The following is a 14,600-nucleotide window of genomic DNA, read 5'->3' as shown; positions in this document are numbered from 1 at the left end:
CCTGGGTCCTCTTCCCGGCTCCTCCTCCCTCGGCCTCACGTTCACTTAAGTCACGACTAGTCTCGCGTGAGCGGGACGCGTGCGGGGCGCAGTCCGGGCCCTCTGTGGCCCTCAGAGGCACGAGGAGACCGGACCGGGCCTAGATATTAACGTATTGCTGTAGATTACCTGGGTATATATTTTATTTTGTTGTAATATTGCTATGGCTACATTTGTGGATAAACATTTACCGTTAAATGTAGGGGGTAGTAACAAGGGGACACTAGATGATTATTTTCCTAGGGTTGCTGTAGATAACGGAAGGGAGAGTGTACTTGCAGAGCGCAGGGCGGAACGGCGCCGCTCCATTGAATGTATGAAAAATAGACCATCTGTGGAATCTTTGCACCAAACTTTGCCCCCTAATGTAAGTTACCCTATTGGAACCCAGGATCTATTATTTACAGATAATGTTCCCATACTTTTACGAGATTCCCCCCCCCCCCCCATTTGATATTCTTAACAGTTCGTATACAAATATTAATGCACCCCTCTCTAGTAATCCCATTATGGGAACTGATACGATTACACAACCTCTTTCACCGGTGGTTAAGGTTGCTAAAAAGAAGGCTGGGAAAGCTGTTAAGTCTAAAATCCTAGGACCTCCGCCTACTAAAAGAAGGAAGAGGGTAGGTGCCCCACAAAGATGTAAGATCAACCATTCTGAGTTCGGTAAAATGTCAAGGGCCCCTATAACGACTGTACTTACGTCAAAGTCCAGCGTATTAATTACTTCACCTTTATTGGTTCCCTTAGAAACAGCTATAGCCCCAAAAGCTTCAGCAGTAGTTGCATCTCCTTCATCCGATCCAGCTATTTCTTTACATTGTTCGATTAAGGAAGTATTTCCTGCTGCTGCCCTCGAGAGTATTGAATGTTTAATAAGGTCACTTGTATTACCCATTTTAGAGAGGCTAAAAAAGATGGAGCAACGGTTGGGGGACCTAGAATTGGCCATTAGCAATAATGTGGGGATACTTAAGGACTTTGTAAATTCATTGCCCCCTTCTGTTGCACCAGTGATCCCCCCTATGTCAGATATTCACAATGGTGTAAGCAAAAACAGTAATTCTATTACTAGTGCTCAATTTGGAGCCATATCCCCCAAACTAGTTCAACAATTGGTACAGCCTGACTCTGTCGAAGCTCCAAAGGGAAGGAATCGACCTCCTATAGGAATTCTGCAAGATGAGAGGGGAAGCACCAGCCCTGTTAGGGCTGTGGATCACAAGAGGCGCCAAGTTCAACTACCTCCTGAAGCGGTTCCCTATGTGAAAGTGCTTACGGGAGTGCCGATATTGGCGAAGGGTAGGAGGGAAGCCATGTATTGGCTTAGCCAAAATAGACCCCTTCCTTTTAATGTTAATGGCGAGATTTTGCAGGTTCGGCGACCCTGGTTGGGATGCATAGCCAAAGACATTGAGGGGGACCTAATTGTTATCAACTTTAGAGATCCTAGAGCTGTTAATTACATTTTAAATTATATTCCAGGGAAAACTAGCACTTCAATTCTCCCGTGTGATTTGACATACTTTTATCCGAGACCCCTAGCGACCCCTATGATGTACCCTGGGGCTACAGTGTGTCCGCAGTTATTACTGCCTGCTCCATTTATACCTTTACATAATTGGCATACAACTTATGCACTCAATCCCGTGCCCACTGAAAATGCACCTGGTTGGGATACTGTACCCCCCAGGAGCTATAGATATAGTTCTAGGAGGACAGACTATCGGTTACCATTCACTCCGTTGGAAGTTACTAACAGATTTGATGCCTTTTCAGGCTTCGATGATTGCGACTGACAGGGGGGATCCCCCAAGGGTATGCCGCCCACTACCGAGGATCAGGCTCTGAATGATAAGTCAATCCCTCCAGTGCAAACTTTGTTATTGGAACAATTTATCCATCCTGTAACTGCCCCCTCCCCTACTGACCAACTCTCACTGACTTGTGAGAATGAGCCGGCAATAGAAACTAGTTCTGTAGTGACTAATGATGTTTCTGATTCCTTGGACCATGATCCAATTAGTCCAGAACTGCCGTCTGCTTATGTCAAAATTCTTTCTTGGAACGTGGCGGGACTTAAGAGTAAACTGCCTATTCCTGAGTGGGGCTCCTTTATGGCCCTACACGACATTTGTATGCTGCAGGAAACTTGGGCATTAAATAGAAGTATAGCCCAGGGATTTGCTGTGTACGATATTTTGGCAAGTAAGGGTGAGAAGGGCAGACCTGTGGGGGGATTGTCTATATGGGTCGGCACGCACTTGGGAGCTAAGGCATCGCAAATTCCAACTAATTCGTTGGATGTCCAGTGCGTATTGCTGACAACTTTAAAAGGGCCAAATATTGCCTTGATTAATGTATACTCAAGGCCAGTCAGGCGGGCCCTTGTGTCTGAGGCTATTGAAACTTTGCTGACCCTTATCCAGTCAATGGACTCTTCCACTGTGTTAATAGTGGGAGGTGATTTCAATTGCCATTTTGAACCACTTATGGACACGAATTTGGCCGGCCTGGATGATGTTGATTCATTGTGGGTTATCCCCGAGCCATTGACTACTCGGGTTAAGGCTTGGACCCCCTTAGTTTTACAATTACAGTCATTTGCGCTCATTACTTCTTTATGAGCATGTAACGGGAGGGTTGAACCCGATAGACCTGGGAAAGCTACATTTAACCGACTAAATCAGTCCTCAATTATTGATTATATTTTTGTAGAAGCTAGGCATTGGGACAGGGTGTATGAGTTTAGGGTCACTGAAAGATCAGACAGTGACCATAATGCCCTGGTACTCTCATTAAAGATGGGGAGCTTTGGGTTGAAATGTCAAACATCGGGTGAAAATTGTGCCACAGTGCCTCTTATTATCACAAATTGTAGACGTAGGGTCAAATGGCCAGAATTCCAGATGTCCAACAGCAAACTTGCTGCATTATATGAGATCATTATTCCATTCATTGAAGAGATGGGGAATTTCGGTCACTTAGGTAGGGCATCTGATATACATAACAAACTGGTCATAGCAATTAAAGACATTTTTTGCACAGAGAGAAGGGAAAATCGGTTACGGACCACGTCCTCTCCGTGGTATAATGCCTCTTGTCGGAATGCCAGAAGGGCACTCTCTAGAGTTTTAAAAATTAATAATAGGGAGGCTGTTAAAATACAACGCTCTGCGTATAAAAAGACACTCCTTAAGGCAAAGAGAGAATGGGAGGCCACTAAGTGGGAGAATCTGGGATCCGCACTTACTAATAAGAATCCTAAACTATTCTGGACCCTGGTTGCAACTGGACTTGGTGGGCATGTCCCTGCACCTGTCCCCAATATAGCCCCTTCTGTCTGGGAAAGTCATTTTTGCGCTCTTTATGGCACTTCTGAGTCTGGTGGTACGTTTGTTAACACTATTGAACCCCAGCGATCCCAAAGGACTAGTGGGGCTGCAGATCCTGGGCGGTCAATTGTTGACTGTCCATGCCTTTCTGCAGATGAACTAATTACCTTGTCCGAGGTAGAGGCAGCATTAGGAACTTTGCTCCCAAACAAGGCTCCAGGCTTGGATAAACTGCCAGGAGACCTGTTTCGCACACAACCAAAAATATGGGCCCCTTATTTGGTTGCTCTATTCAATGGCATCTTGCAGGGCGACGACTTGCCTCCCACATGGCTAGGAGCAGAAATCGTGCCTATTTTAAAAAAGGGTTGCCCACTAATTCCCTCTAATTACAGACCCATCAGTTTAATTGATACATCGCAAAAGCTGTTGGGGAGGGTTATCCTTGATAGGATCCTTGGGTGGATTGAGGAAAAAGGGATTTTATCTACATTCCAGGCAGGATTTAGGTCTGGCACCTCCACCTTAGACCAGATATTCCGCCTGCAGGTCCTTTATTGGAAAACAGCAAAAGTGGAGGGTGGCAGCCTCTACCTTGTGTTTGTGGACCTGCGGGCTGCTTTTGATTTAATCCTGCGTGCAAAACTATGGAAAGTACTGGCAGACTTAAGCCTCCCACCCTACCTGCTAGCTATCCTTTCGAGGCTCCACTTAAATAATTTTGCGCGGGTTAGGAGTGGGAGGTATGGTGAACTTACAGACCAATTCCCTGTCCTAAAAGGAGTTCGTCAAGGGTGTGTGTTGGCACCAACTTTGTTTAGCCTCTACATAAATGGCCTAGTAGATCACATGAATGGTGTGGCAAATAACGATGCCCCTAGATTGGCCACAGGTAGAGTGCCCGCTTTGATGTTCGCAGACGACACCTTGTTGCTGTCTAGAACATCAACGGGCATTCAAAAAATCCTCGATGGTTTTGTGGAATTTTGTGACCTTCGGGGGTTGGAAATCAATATAGGCAAAACAAAGTTTATGATCTTCAACCCCCCCAAAAGGGTGCGTCTAAATCCAGTACTTCATGATGCGCCCTTGGAAAGGCTTAAAACATTCACTTATCTGGGTCTTACTCTAACTGAGAATTTTGATTGGCATAAGCAGATTGCCAAATCTACGCCTAGGCTATCTCAGCTGGCGGGGGGACTAACAGCTGGCGGGGGGACTGAGCAAAGTTTTTAAGGAATCTACTTATAGGCCGGTTTCCCCTGTACTTGAAATATATAGTCGCCAAGCAAGAATGGCAGCAATTTATGGGGCTGAATTGTGGGGGCATAAGCAGATTATGGATCTTAAAAAGGTGGAGCAATCTTTTGCTAGAAATCTAGTTGGACTACCACCTAGCACGCCATTGATCCCTCTTAGATTCGATCTTTGCCTGTCTCCAATAGAGGAGATCATAAGTGCTAGACCAATTATGTATTGGAAGAGGTTGTGGTCTGTTCCTGAATTAGCTGATTACAGAGCAGAATTCTCTGAGATTTGGCCTATTCTTAAACACAAAACTATTCCATGGCTTCAGTATATTAGTAGAGTTAGTACCCGGCTCGGTTTCTCTGGACTAGGGGACACTCCTGAGATCTGTTGCACTGGGATACCTAAGAATATACTCCTCTCTCAGTTACGCTCGCTAAACCACCAAACATTAATGAGCTCTACATTATTGGGTAGGTTGACATCTGAGTTCCTCTCTGTAAAACCAGAACCTAAGGTTGAGGAATTCATGGATCTAATAGAACCCCCAGCTGCTCGAAAGCTGTATATTCAGCTAAGGCATGGTACCCTTCCTATAAGGTCCTTTACCTCTAAATGGTCCAAGTCTAGCATTGATACTTGCCCCGCATGCATCCATACAACCGAGAATATCTTTCATGTATTGTTCTTTTGCCCTGCTTATTCTGCAATCAGGAAACGTTGGCTGATTCCTATCTGCAAGAACTTGGGATTTTTGCATTTTACACAGGCTTGCAGAATATTGATTTATGATACTTATCCTCCTATTGTGTTCGCGGTTTCTCGCTATTTGCTTTATATGTGACGTACGAGGCAGAATTTTTTAAGTTAATTTTTGTGTTTAATGCTTTTCTAATGTTATGTGTTGTATTATCTTATAGGTGAACTTTTCCTTTTTTTTTTGTTGACACAGTTTATATGTACTTTTTATGGTCTGTTGACCGAAATAAAGTTATTACAGCAGCAGCTTATGCTGTTTTTATTAAACAGCATAAGCATATAACAATAGTTATATAGAATAACAATAGTTATACTTCAATATTACGTGTAAAACCTACAGTCCAAAAGGTGTGTTGTTCTTACGAGGTCAGTCGTACCAATAAAGACATCATGCATGCCACCTTTAGGAGTGGCTGCTTTTTTAATATGCCCATATATTCATGGGAAGGAGGGGATTTTTGGACTTTGTGCAATCGTCCAAAGTTTCCAAATGTTACAGGATCATGGGAGGCATAGTGAAAAACACTGGTATGTCCCATGACACCTTGGGTCAGGGACGTTGCTTGAGCAGCAAATCATGGGCTGAAAGCTCCACCCTCCTGTGATCACTGGTAACAGACGCAGATTGGTTTACAGCGGGGGCAGGGAGCTGGCAAGCCAATATAGGCTGGTGTCCCGGGCATGGATCAAGAAGGCGAGCCGTCTGGTAAACCTGCTGCTGCGAGGATAGGGGGCTCTAGAAGAGTAGCAGTTCAATGACTGCCGAGTTAGACCAGCCTCTCCACAGCTCTGAGTTGGCGCTCATCAAAGCAAGTACCATTATGTAGAGCCAAAAAGGGACACTTATGTTGATCCTCGTTTTTTATTCAAACTTGTGAAGTTAAACACTTCATGAAGATCCAGAAAATATTTCATTTTTTTCTAGGCAGTATAAAAGCATACTCCTGAATAAGGGAAGAGAGAAAATAACAAATAGTAACCCTATTGGTTTGTTATACAGGTTATCACATCAAACATACAAGGATAGATTGAAAAGGATCCTAAACTTAGCGGCAATTATCAAATTCCAATTGGTAATGCACAAATGATGGTCAAGATTTTAATTCAAGAGTACGTTGCAAATGGAGACTTACATAGAATCAATCTGTGTTCTAAACCGCGTCTTCACTTAAAAAATATTGTTGTAAACCTATCAATAACATATTTGAGCACTGAAATAAGTCTGCTTATGGTCATAATGGTTATCAATATTTACCAGCTATCATTTCTGAAGCCAATGGTTTTTTTGTTTTAATATTAATGATTGTATTCCACCTCAGAACTTATAAAAGTGTTAAAATAAATTGTGTTTACTTTGTACATAGGACCAGAGCAGTGGTGGCTGTTGAAGCATCTCTTAACCTTTCAAGTTCAGTAAATCGTACAAATTTCAATTGTATCCAGAATGGGCGGCCAGCAGTTTGTCTGAATATAAGTCTGTGCTTCAGTTTTAAAGCACAAGCCATCCCTGGTTATATAGGTATGCTGAAATGGTTATTTCGTATTTGTTGCAATTGTGTAATATGCTGTTATGGCGCAGTTCTTCAAACATCTGACAGCCTTATAACTATGTCGGGTCACTACCTCAAATAATTCCCTCAAAGACCCTTCCATAAAGCGGTAGAATTGTATCAACTTCCTAGGAGGTCTTCGTTTCAATCAGACAGTGAAGCAAGTCTACAAGAACTGAGGTGCCTCCTTTCCACGACCAATGCAAAAAGTGAAGACAAATGTGCATGATATGTTTGTTAGATTTCCTTTGATTAACTTTATGCCTTAGAGTTGCAGTTTTTTTGAGTAGGGCAGGCATCTATCTTGCATTAATGTTTTTTCTGTGTGGAAATCTGCTTAGATTTAGTATGTCCATTCTCATGTCCTACTTTTGTCACATTCCTTTAATATGTCCTTCTTTAACCAATTATTTTATTTTCTATCCTTTCCTTTGTATGTCATGCAAGCATATGCATTTTTGCATTGATTCTTGTATTTGTAACAAACATACTGATTGCGACTTGCAAGATACTGGGGCCACGGTAAAAATTGCAAACGATTTTACCTATAATGCCAGGTAAGGTCACCCAAGTACCGTGCAACTATGGGCGCGGTTGGAGGTCGTGAGTAGTAGTTGGGAAAGTATTAGAGGGAAGTGGGAGGTTTTTTTTCTAGCAGTGGTCAAAATGCTACAATAGGGCTAACCGATGTATCCTATATACAATTTTCACTTAGGGCTTTGGTCTATGCATCACTCGAACCTGGTGATTGATGAGTTACCCACACTAGATGGCGGCATTGCTCCTGAAACACGTCACTTAAAATGTGTTGATATTGATCACAGGATCGTTGTCACTCTGTCTAGACATAATATTAAGTACTATAAACACAAATTTAACAAATCTGGCTTTGACCCTCTAGTCCTTTCCTTAAAAACAGTGTGATGTGATGTTTTGGTAGGGCCTTCTATTCAATTAAATTCAATTTGCTGAAGGAAGTTCTGAGAAGTTTCCTTCTCTTGCAAAGACAGGCAGAGAACGCACAAACGAGCACCAGTATTTCATTAGGTGTTTAGACAAGAATATCGGGTTTAAAATATCGTGACATGGAAATTTAAATATCGATGTCAAGAATATCACTTCAAAGTCATTAATATCGTTTGCAAAAATATAGTTGTTTAAAATATCATTTTTTTATTAGTGTAATTATTTTAGCATTTATTTTGAATGTATGTGATGTTTATGTTTTTTAATATATGTGTTAAATTTTTAGTAGTTACATTTAATATAAATACATTTTGGGTTTTTTAGATCTGTAGCGGGTTGTGGGTTTATAGGAGAATAGGGAGGAAAGTAATTTAATCATGATAAATTAATGATTATTCTTTATTTAACATGTATTTAATTGCTATTTAAATGTGTTAATTGTGCTTAAAAAAATTGGGTGGGAAGTAATATATTTTTAATTAATTAATAATTCGTTAATTAATATTATTTAATTGATAATTATGTTAATTGTGTAATTATTTTAGGTGCGGGTTGTCGAGTTATAGGCGTAAAGGATGGGAAGTAATTTATTTTTCATTAATTAATGATCAGTTGTTAATTAATATTAATTAATTAATTGATAATTATGTTAATTGTGTCATTTTCTTTAGGTGCAGGCTTTGGGTTTATAGGGGTAAAGGGTGGGAAGTAAATTATTTGTAATTACTTTATAATTCGTTGTTATATACTATTAGTTATTTATTTGAAAATGAATTTTAATTGTGTAAGCCATTTTTACATATTTTCATTTTAGGTACAGGTTGTGGGGATCATAGGGGTAAAGGGTAGGAAGTTAATTAAGGTTAATGATTATAATTTGGTTTATAATTAATATTTGTTTAATTGATCAATAATTATGTTAATTGTGCAAATATATATCTTTTTTAGATTTTAGGTATGGGTTGTGATTTTAGAAAAAGGGTGGGAAGTAAATTATTTGTAATTACTTTATAATTAGTTGTTATATACTATTAGTTATTTATTTGAAAATGAATTTTAATTGTGTAAGCCATTTTTAAATATTTTAATTTTAGGTGCAGGTTGTGGGGATCATAGGGGTAAAGGGTAGGAAGTTAATTAAGGTTAATGATTATAATTTGGTTTATAATTAATATTTGTTTAATTGATCAATAATTATGGTAATTGTGCAAATATATATATATATATTTTTAGATTTTAGATATGGGTTGTGGGTATGGGGTGAGAAGTAAATTAATTTTAAGCAATTTTTTTTATTTATTATTAATATTAATGATTAATTTAATAATTATGTTAATTGTGTATATAGTTTTTTATTACATTTTATGAGTGTGTTGTGTGCTTTGTGGGGATTTATTGTGGGAATTATATTAATTATGATTGATTAATAATTAATATCTAATATTAGTTTGAATATTTATATTAATAATGTAAAGAATTTTTTATGTGCAGGTTGTGAGTTGTGTGGTGTTATAGGGTGGGAAGTAACTAAACTAAATGTTTGTAATGATTATTGTTTTTGTTAATGATTAATTTCCAAGTAAAAATATTTATTTGCATGAAAATTATTTTTGTATTTTATTTATTATAAGATTTGTAGGTATTTGTGATATGTATTTAAGAATATATGTTTTTCTTTTTTTTCATTTTTAATTTTAAATGTATTTTTATTTTATTTTATTTTTCAACATTTTTATATATTTTTTATTAACTTTGTTCTTAAAATAATTTGTTGAAGATATTTTGTTTGTTTTTAATGTTGAATGGACTGGAGTGGGAATAGTAAATTTTACCGCTCCACTATCCAACACTTTCCCTACAGTTGCACTTATTGGAGTGGGAATAGTAAATTGTACCCCTCCACAATCCAACACTTTCCCTACCGTTGTACTGACTGGAGCGGGTACAGTAAGTTTTATCCCTCCGCTTTTCAACACTTTCTCTACTGTTGCACTTATTGGAGTGGGAACAGTACATTTTACCCCTCCTCATCCAACACTTTCCCTACTCTTGTACTGACTGCGGTGGGAATAGTAAATGTTACCCCTTCGCAATCTAACACTTTCCCTACTGTTTTAGTGATGGGATTGGGAAAAGTAAATGTATCCCTTCGCACTCCAACAGTTTTGCTACTGTTGTACTGGCTGGAATGGGTACAGTAAATATTACTTATCTGCAATCCAACGCTTTTACTGCTGTTGCTTTTATTGGAGGGAGATTTGTACATTTTAACCAGTTTCATTATTTTTGCGTTGTGTGACGTGATAGTAGTAAATATTTTATATATTAATTTTAATAGTTTGTGTAGTTTGGTATAAATTGTAGTGGGAACAGTATAAGTATTAAATTGTATATTTTATAATTTATTTTATTCTGTTATAATTTATATTATGTTTTTGTTTATTTAAAATTATATTTTTAATTATTAATATTATTAAAGTGTAAAATAATTTTTGCTACATTTAAAGAATGTTTTATTTAATTATAATGGTTTGTTTTTTAAAGATGTGTTAATGGGGTATATATATATATATATATATATATATATATATATATATATATATATATATATATATATATATATAAATATGTAGATAGATATATTTGTCTTAATTTCATTTTTACATTATAATATAAATTAAAATGATCAGTTTAATAACTTTTTTGTAAGTAGATATATGCAAATATATTTTAATTAGATGTGTTTAACTTTTTTATTAAGTTTACTTGTTATAGTTGTTAAGATCTATATTAAATATTTTTTATATTTTTTTAATTAATTTTCCTACATTGGGGAAGATTCCGATCTGGGTCAGAAAGCTGTACGACCGAGCCGGATACGCAGGGTTTTCCGACCAAGCTGGACTCCTGCAGTCCGACCGAGTGAGTACTATGCGGCCGCATGCTGCTGGACTCGGTTCGGTCGGACTCCCATAGAAGTCAATGGGAGCCGGTCGTACGACGCGTACATGGGCTCCCATTGACTGAATGGGTACGTCTCGCACAAGGGTGCCCCCTACAGTGGGTACGCGTCGGTGCCATCCGCACCATACATGCCTGTGTTGGGGAGACATGTCCGAGTCGCAAGGCTGCGGGTGACGGGGGGTCAGACGCGGACCCCCAAAGGCAGCTTCCCGGACGTTTTGCAAGCCGGAAACTGCAGCTCGATCTGGCTGTCTGACGCGTGCATCGTACTGGCTCGGTTGGAATTCGCCTCCATTGCACGGCTTGCTTACGGACGAGGCATACGGAGCGGTTCAGACCCGGGAATGATTCTCGCATCGTACTTGCTCGCTCGTGCAGCTGTACGAGTCGGGCGGAGAACACGCGTACGGCTCGTACTTTTTACGGCTGGATCGCATTCGGAGCCCTTCTGAGTGAGATTGGAATTGTCCCCTTAATATATTTAATATTATTTTATTTTTATATATATTTAGCAATCTATATTTTATACAACCATAGTAATGACATCGATATTGTTTCTTCAATATTTTTGCACTTACCATTATAAGTATAGGATGTCGATATTTTTTACATCGATATTTTGGTCACTATATTTTTGGATGGGGATATTTTGAGTGTTGATATTTTGTGAGTGTACGTTTCATTGTTGTATGGATAGAAGCTGCAGGTTGCTTTGCCTCAGCATAGCATACTTCCACTTTTAAATGATTTTGTCTGTAACAATGGCCCCGAGGTGGAGACATAAAAATATAAATTTGGTTTCCAAAGATATGGACAGCTTTAGGTATTCCTGCGGTGTCAGTTTGTCATAGGTTTCCACTATGAACGGATTGTGCTGTTCTATCGGCATGGTTGGTAAGTTGGTGACTCTAGAGTTACACTTAGGGGCTCATTACGATGTTGGGCAGAAAGCCTCCGCCCGACTCAGATTCGGGACCGACCGACTAGCGGTTGGCGGTTCCGACTGCCAGATTACGATGTGACCGAACACTGTTCGGCTGGATTTCCATTGTTTCCTATGGGAGCTCGTGTTACAATCAATCAATCAATCAAGCATTTGTATAGCGCGCTACTCACCCGGAGGGTCTCAAGGCGCTTGGGGGAGGGGGGTCCGCTACTGCTCGAACAGCCAGGTCTTGAGTTGCTTCCTGAAGGAGAGGTGGTCTTGGGTCAGGCGGAGGTGGATGGGGAGCGAGTTCCATGTCTTGGCAGCCAGGTAGGAGAAGGATCTTCCTCCTGTTGTGGCTCTTTGGATGAGGGGGACGGCGGCGAGGGCGTGGCTGGTTGATCGAAGCTGGCGGGTGGGAGTGTAGAAGGTCACGCGGTCGTTGAGGTATCTTGGGCCTTGGTTGTGGAGAGCTTTGTGTGCGTGGGTGAGGAGTCGGAACGTGATTCTCTTGCTGACGGGGAGCCACTGCAGGTTTCTCAGGTGTACGGAGATGTGGCTGTGTCGGGGAATGTCCAGGATGAGGCGTGCTGAGGCGTTCTGCATGCGCTGGAGTCGTTTCTGGAGTTTGGCTGTGGTTCCGGCGTAGAGGGAGTTGCCGTAGTCCAGTCGGCTGGTGACGAGGGCCTGGGTGACCGTCTTCCTGGTTTCGGTGGGGATCCACCGGAAGATCTTACGTAGCATGCGTAGGATGTTGAAGCATGATGCGGAGACGGCGTTGACTTGTCTGGTCATGGAGAGGGAGGAGTCCAGGACGAAGCCCAGGTTGCGTGCGTGGTCTGTTGGTTTGGGTGCGCTGCCAAAGGCAGGGGGCCACCAGGAGTCGTCCCAGGCGGAGGGTGATGATCCCAGGATGAGGACTTCCGTCTTATCTGAGTTCAGTTTCAGGCGGCTGTTTGTCATCCACTCGGCTACGTCTTTCATCCCTTCGTGTAGGTTGGTTCTGGAGGTGGCGGGGTCGTTGGTGAGGGAGAGGATCAGCTGGGTGTCGTCGGCGTAGGAGATGATGTTGAGGTTGTGTTGGCGTGCGATGGCTGCAAGGGGGCTCATGTAGACGTTGAAGAGGGTGGGGCTGAGTGATGATCCTTGTAGTACGCCGCAGATGACTTCGGTGGCCTCGGATCTGAATGGGGGTAGGCGGACTCTCTCTGTTCTTCCGGCGAGGAAGGAGATGATCCATTCCAGTGCCTTCTCCTGGATACCGATGTTGTTGAGGCGCTGCACTAGGGTGCGGTGGCAGACCGTGTCGAACGCCGCGGAGAGGTCCAGGAGGATGAGGGCCGTTGTTTCCCCGTTGTCGAGCAAAGCTCGGATGTCGTCGGTGGCTGCGATGAGGGCAGTCTCGGTGCTGTGGTTGGCCCGGAAGCCGGACTGCGAGTGGTCGAGGGATCCGTTCGTCTCGAGGAAGGCGGCCAGTTGTCTGTTGACGGTTTTCTCGATGACTTTGGCCGGAAAAGGAAGGAGCGAGATGGGGCGGTAGTTTTTTAGGTCGGTGGGGTCCGCTGATGGTTTCTTCAGTAGGGCGCTGAGTTCGGCGTGCTTCCAGCTCTCTGGGAAGGTGGCGGTGTCGAAGGAGGCGTTGATGATGTCCCGCAGGTGGGGTGCGATGACGGAGTCGGCTTTGTTGAAGATGTGGTGAGGGCAGGGGTCGGTTGGAGATCCTGAGTGGATGGAGTTCATCGTGCGGATGGTGTCTTCGGTGTTGACTGGGGTCCAGGCGCGGAGGGTGGTGGTGGGGGGCGTTGTTCCGGTCGTAGGGTGCGTTGGCTGTGTGCTGAAACTGTTGTGTATGTCTGCGATCTTGCTGTGGAAGGAAGAGGCGAGCGAGTTGCAGAGGTCTTGCGAGGGCGTGATGTCGTTGTTTCCGGCGCTGGGGTTCGAGAGCTCTTTGACGATGTTGAAGAGTTCCTTGCTGTTGCGGGCATTGTTGTCCAGTCATTCCTTGAATGCGGATTTTTTGGTGGCGTGGATCAGCTGGTGATATCTTTGAGTGGCGAGCTTGATGGTGGTCATATTGTCTGTAGTTGGGTCTCTGCGCCAGGCTTTCTCGAGGGCTCGGCAGTTCTTCTTGGAGCTCTTGAGTTCGTCGGTAAACCAAGATGCTTTCTTGGTGCCGGGTCTGGCGGGGGGGTGGGTCTTCAGTGGAGCGAGGTCGTCTGCGCAGTTGCTGATCCATTTCGTGAGGTTGTTGGCGGCTTGGTTGGGGTTCGCTGATCTGGTGGGGGGGTTCTGGCTCAGGGATGTGGTGAGCTGGTCGGCAGTGATCTTGTTCCAGCTTCTGCGGGGGACCAGTTGCGGGTGGTTGTGAGTCGTGGTCCTTCTGAAGCTGAAGTGGACGCAGCTGTGGTCTGTCCAGTGGAGTCCGGTGGCGTGGCTGAAGGTGATGTCCTTGCTGGAGGAGAAGACGGGATCGAGCGTATGGCCGGCGTAGTGGGTGGGGGTGGTCACCAGTTGCTTGAGTCCGAGGTTGGCGAGGTTGTCCAGCAGGGTGGTGGTGTTGCGGTCGTTGTTGTTCTCCTGGTGGAAGTTGAGGTCCCCGAGGAGGATGTAGTCAGCGGAGGGGAGGGCGTGCGGGCTGATGAAGTCGGCGATGTCTTCGCTGAATTGTGTGCGAGGTCCCGGGGGTCTGTAGATGAGGGTGCCTCTGAGGGTGGTCTTGGGGTCGGTGTGGATCTGGAAGTGCAGGTGTTCGGTGGCTGTGAGGGTGTCTTCGGAGTTGGTCGTGATGCGGATGGTGTTCTTGTGGAC

General features: G+C 42.7%; 1 protein-coding gene across 1 annotated transcript in view; it reads left to right on the top strand.

The window, feature by feature from the left end:
- Positions 1-14,600, top strand: part of ITGA4 (integrin subunit alpha 4) — a 466,594-nt gene that overhangs the window by 280,726 nt on the left and 171,268 nt on the right. Inside the window, exon 14 of the mRNA XM_085646210.1 lies at positions 6,752-6,906. Within this exon, the coding sequence (XP_085502336.1) occupies positions 6,752-6,906 (155 nt within the window). The remainder of the gene's footprint in view (positions 1-6,751; positions 6,907-14,600) is intronic.

The sequence above is a fragment of the Triturus cristatus genome, chromosome 3_1 (genome assembly GCF_964204655.1).
Source record: "Triturus cristatus chromosome 3_1, aTriCri1.1, whole genome shotgun sequence".
Taxonomy (NCBI): Eukaryota; Metazoa; Chordata; class Amphibia; order Caudata; family Salamandridae; genus Triturus; species Triturus cristatus.
This window is presented reverse-complemented; position numbering and strand designations above follow the sequence as displayed.